The following is a 6,000-nucleotide window of genomic DNA, read 5'->3' on the forward strand; positions in this document are numbered from 1 at the left end:
TCAGTAGCACCAGGGGGGTCAGTGCGCATTACAGCCTATAGCAGTCAAGTGGTTAACAAACTCATACTGGGCACTGCCTGGAATAAAATGGGAAATATCTGTAGATAATGTAGAAGTGTTGTGGTACAGTGGATTAGCCTCCAGACTTTGAACCACAAGGTCTGGGGTTCGAATCCAACCATGGCACTTGCGTCCTTTGGCAAGGTGTTTGTCTGTATTTGCTACTCTCCACCCAGTTGAAGTAAATTGGTACCCGGTAGAAATGAATTCCTTGAATGAAATAGTGTTAAGGCTTTTTACTTTCAAAGCCATTGACTCTATGGAATGATATCATCTGGATTGTGTTAAACTATGACAAATCTCTCAAGATTGCACAGAATTTCTTTTTAGTCAAAGTGAATAACAAAGTTGGCCACTCTTTTAGATTAAATATAGGCATTGAATATTAAAGATTCTGAATATTCCTATTCAAAGAAGACTTGTTGGTATATTGATGTCAAAGTTTTTAGATGATGTGAAGGATAAATACCCAAATTACATGTATGAATTGACTGGAATTTGTTTTCTAGCCTCTGTTTGAGATGAAGTTTGAGTTACTGAGAGTCATCTGCAGCCATGAGCATTATATCGCCCTGAACTTGCCACTCACAAAGAAAGGTCAACAAGCGAAGCAGTTCAAAGGTAAGTTCCTTCTCCATCCTTTCACTCTTCCCTTCTTTCTTCTTTCCTTCTCTTTTACTTCATCCTTTTCATTTTCCCTCCCTTCCCTTCGCTTTATACTTACATATCTAATTTCACCTCTCACCATTCTCATCCTCTTTCTTTCCACTTCTTTCGATGCCTTCTCCTTTTCATCTTCCATTTCTTAAAGCACCAAACTCTTTTCTACATTCTCTCTTTCCTTCTCCATCATTTACTTCTGTTTTCATCCTAGTGCACTTCCACTTGTCACCCTTCTTCCTCCTCCTTTTCCTTCTCTTCTTACCCCCCCCTCTTTACTTTATCTCCCTGCATTCTTCTCAATTTCCTCTTCTTTTTTTCCTGTCTTTCCCCTTTCTTCCTTTCCCTTTTCCTTCTCTTACTCCTCTTTTTACTCTATCTTTCTGCATTCTCCTCAGTTTTCTCTGCCTCCTCTCTCTTCCACATTTTCTAACCTTATTTGTTGTCTCTATCTATTCACTTTCTTTGATATGTCTATCTCTCCAAGCACATACCCATCTTATAAACGGATGAACCCAATATTCTGTAACTTTATTCTTCGTACTTATTCTTAATAAATATTATACTTTTATAAATCATATGATTTCATAAATTCATATTAATACTGTAGCATGAGAAATTTATTTTCTGTCTCCTTATATTTTTCTCGCTTGTGACGAAATATGTATTGATACAAAAGATGTAAACAAAACTATATGTTGGCCTATAGTCTCCAAGATTAATGCTATTGATATGAAGAAAAGAGTCAGTTCAAAGTCATCATCTTGAAGTCTCAAAAAGTGAAGTTTATTTATAGGCAAATTGGCCTACTTAAAAAAAATGTACTGTACATTTAGATAAACTGAAATAAAACGTGATATTCAAATAACGTTAACTTTAAATCTAGCAGGCACCACAGAAAATGAAACCAAGTTTGATGAATAAAAACGACTGACTCGTTGATCTCGTGTTCAAATTATTAAGATTGAAATGTTTGCAATACATTATCTGTCACTGATTATTATGACATTTACATTTTCCTGAACAATCATTTAACTGTATTCACATTTTTGTTGACAGGTAGTTTTGGATTCTACTTAAAAATCATAACTAGAAACATTGGATTTGCACTGAAAACATGTACATTTATACACATCTTTCCCTAACACAATCTGCACTTACATTTAGATATACATTAAACCATGGTTTGAACCACTAGCCTACATGTACATACATGTATACGTATAAATAAAGGCCTTCATATACACTGTACATATATATATGTGAACCGAAATAATTATCTGTCTGTAACACAGATCTCTTTAACAAACATAATTACATGTACCATTACACTAATGTTTTAATCAGACTGTATTACTAATCCACACATTGCACTTCTCTTTATGTGTTTGTTCGTTCTGTCTATCCACTCTTCTCCACCCGATAACCCTCCATCTGACCTTCTATCTATCACCCATCTAACCAACCTAAACCAACAGTGGCTGGCTCAGCTGTACAGAGTGGTATGTACGATCTCCTCTCTTTTCTCTTTTCGTTTGTTTCTCGTCGTTTGAGTCCAACATCCTAAATCCTTCTTAAATTCATTATTTTCTGTTGTTAAACATTGATTTAAATCCCTTCCAATCTACATATACTGTTCATGTATTTGTCGGTATAAAGCATAAGTAAGTTTTGTCAAGGCTGTATCTTTCTCCCCATACTAATTTCTTTTTCTTTTAATTTGTCACACTGATTTGAAGCTCATGTCTTTCGTCCAGCTTTCACTTTTCAATAATTTAGTTGATGTCTATTGAGAGCTGAAACAACCTCGAATCATTGTTGATTCAGTTGTTTACTGCTGTTTTTGTCCTCGACACCCAACCTTGTCAATTACCATGTGTATGTGTGTGTTCTGTATGTTCATGCAGTGTGTTTCTATCAAATTCCTTTGTAATTCTTACATTAGTACCGGTGTGATTGCTTCTTCGTGCATATGCTAAATTTTTCTCTGTATAAAATTTGATTCATGATCGTTCCGTTCCAATTTTCATTAAAAGCGTATGGTTTTGGAATGTATTGTGTGGCTGTCGTTGCCGTGGGGATGAAACAGATGAAATACAAATTTGTATCTATGTTTTAAAACGAGAGCAAAAAAGGCAATTGTTTTATTTAAATGTTATTCAAACATGCCTATTTGCATCAAATTCATTGATTGAATTAATTATTCATTGTGTATATCAATGGGATCGTAGAAAACTGACCATGATTTATCCATTACGCTGTAATTGAAATAATATGTCAATATCACGATTCATATTTTTAGCTTTGGGGTTAAAGTTTACAAAAGAAACAGTTGCTCATAATTAGGCAGCATCAAAGTTATATCATTTATGAGAAATATCCACCTTCTAAAAAAATATAAATCAAATCTGAAGGGAAAATCCAATGAGCTTCATATTTTTCTTGTCTACATGTACGTCTTTGTAATATCTTCTTCAAAGTCTCAACTTTCTTCATGCATAATTTTCTTTGCTCTGTTTTATATGTACACTTATTTTTTTACTGTTCAATCTCTACATGGATCTGTACATTACCTGAACATTAGACACCTTCTACATTTGAAAATAGCATCTCTCTCAATAATTTCATATCCATGACATTGGCAAATAAATCTTCGGAATGCAGTGATACTAAATAGACATGGAAAGATGCGGTCCATATGCAGTTACTAGTTTGCATCATCATCTTGTAAATGCCTGTGTCAATCCGTTCTCTCATTTAGATGTTCATTCTCTATGTCCTGTTAAGGAGTGCCTGTTTGATACTTGAATAATTTCCCCCAACTCAAATTGAAATCACACTTTTTTAAACGTAATTGTAAAATCTTCCCTCAAAGCAATCATTATGATATAGTATTTGAGTAGTTTTAAATAATTTCATTGTAAAACATTTATATGGGAATGATAGTTATAAGTGTAGGTTTTGCTCAGAAAATTGCATTATACAGTCAAGTTGTCAACAGGTCTGTTTTATGTTCAAAAAGTATTTTCATTATTCACCATTTATTTTTTGATTTATCTATTTATCTTCTGTATATTTATTATTGATTGATTGATTGATTTATTTATTCATATATTTGTATTAAACACTCTTATTTATTTTCAATATTAATGAATTTATCTGATTGCTTCAATCTACACAGCTTATGATAGGTGCTATTAAAATTATGTTATACAACATTTGGCACGTTAAATTCCCATAAATCACTTTCAATGGACACTTCAATGATATGGTATAGAACAAGCATATCAAATTAGGCCTACGTTTTCCCCCAGATCAGAAACCGGAATCAAGTTTATCACTTTAATGCAATCTATCATTCCTCACAGCTCCTAAATATCAATCTGACTCCTAAGCATCGGGCCCATTCTTTAAGACTATTTGTAACCTATGCACAACTGGTGACCATTTCTTGTGGTAAATTATGTGCCTTAAAATTTCATTGCTGTTGGTAATAACTCACAAGAAATGATCACCAAATGATCACCAGTGTGTAAAGTTGTCTGTAGGTTACAAACGGCTTTATGACTCTCCGAGCTGATAAATCTTATCCTTTCATGATTGTTCAAAGAAATGTCCTTTATTTGATTTTGTTGTTCTTTTTTTATGCATGATTTTATTTTTATGTCTTGTTTCTTTTCTTCCCTGCCCTTCCTTCTTGGCATCTTTCATTCTTTCCTTCCCTCCTTCCTCTCCTCCTCGCAGTAGGAGGAAGAGCAAAAGCTAATCAGAAACCGACTCCGAAACCCAGAGGTAATCTTCACTTTTCAGTAAAGAGAGAATTATGTGTTGGCACCTGACTATATCAATAAAAAGAATAACTTAGTTGTCCTGCCTGAAAAAAAAAAAAAATTACACGCTGCAACAAGACTTAACAACATTAACAAATTTATTAAAACATGCCAAAATTCAGTATAGTTACACACAAGAGGGAAAAATTTATTAAAACATGCCAAAATTCAGTATTGTTACACACAAGAGGGAAAAATGAAAAATTTCAATCTAAAGGCCACCGCACACCTTACGACCCGACTGGTCTCCGACTGAGTGAGGGGAGATGTGACATCACAGCTCTTGTCAGCTTGAGATTCACAGACCGGTCAGAGACAAGTCGCAAGGAAAATCGTAAGGATTTGACATGCCGAATCCTTATGGCTGGATCGCAAGCTCAATCCAACTTCCAACCAATCAGACAGCAGAGTTGCACGACGCGTATATGATAAACAACGCGCATACGCAGTAGTAAGCGCATTTTCTCAGTTGCTATGGATCGCAAGGTGTGCGTTGTCGAGGCTTATGACTGCCTTGCGATTCATCTCTACTCAGTCAGTCGCAAGCTAGTCATAGACCAGTCGAGTCGTAAGGTGTGCGGTGGCCTTAAGACATTCAGAGCCAACCCCCACCCCAGTAAAAAAATACTAAAAGACTTCAAACAGCTTTTTTGGCAACAAATATTTCAATAAGACTTAAAAATGAATGTTATTGATATTGTATAAATAAAAGAAAATTTTATTTTTCAAAATGCATATAGATTTGAAGGAAAATATATTTGCCCAAATTGGCCCCCCCCCCAAGGCTCTTCTGAAATGGTTATAATTTATACACAGCACTATAGACTTTGATTCCACTTTCAAGAGAATTAAAGAAATCTGTGATTCTTCATTGCAAAAAGTAATATAATTTCATTTAAAAGCAAATATGTCTAAGATAATATTGGTAGTAAGACTTAAAAAAAATCAAATGCTTTAACTTTGCTGTAGCAAATTTGCTTTCTGATGTAAAAAACAGTTATTTTCAACTTTAGCTGCTCTGTAATATTAACAGTTTTATTGTCTCGCCCAACGGAGGAGAAGGCGACACTAAGGGATAAAAAATGTCGTCCGTCCATCTCAAGCATTATGACAGATAACTTTGCACCCTGTAAGTCTCTTTTCAACCAAACTTGGGGTCGTAGATGCACTTGGGGGACCTGCATGTTGTGGTGCAGTCAGTGGTCACATGGTAAGGTCAAAGGTCTTTTCAGGGCGAACTTTCCAATTTACCTGTAAGACTCTTATGACAGATAATTTTGCAGATGTTACTGCAATGGCAACCAAACATGGGTGATAGGTGCCCTGGGGGTACATTCGTTGTGCTTTCGGAGGTCAAGTGGATCAAAGGTCATTTGAAGTCAGACATTAAGTTTACCTGCAAGTCTTTAAATTGTTGGAGAACAGGGCAATAAGGTCAAGCATTGGGTTC

The 6,000-nt window shown here is 35.0% G+C and overlaps 1 protein-coding gene across 1 annotated transcript in view; it reads left to right on the forward strand.

Annotated features, from left to right (window-relative positions):
- Nucleotides 1-4,632, forward strand: part of LOC129278699 (dedicator of cytokinesis protein 9-like) — a 68,504-nt gene extending 63,872 nt beyond the window's left edge. The window contains exons 26-28 of the mRNA XM_064110940.1: nucleotides 570-681; nucleotides 2,199-2,222; nucleotides 4,465-4,632. Coding sequence (XP_063967010.1) covers nucleotides 570-681; nucleotides 2,199-2,222; nucleotides 4,465-4,559 — 231 coding nt within the window. The 3' untranslated portion in view covers nucleotides 4,560-4,632. The remainder of the gene's footprint in view (nucleotides 1-569; nucleotides 682-2,198; nucleotides 2,223-4,464) is intronic.
- Nucleotides 4,633-6,000: the final 1,368 nt, after the last annotated feature.

This window comes from Lytechinus pictus, chromosome 16, assembly GCF_037042905.1.
Source record: "Lytechinus pictus isolate F3 Inbred chromosome 16, Lp3.0, whole genome shotgun sequence".
Classification (NCBI taxonomy): Eukaryota; Metazoa; Echinodermata; class Echinoidea; order Temnopleuroida; family Toxopneustidae; genus Lytechinus; species Lytechinus pictus.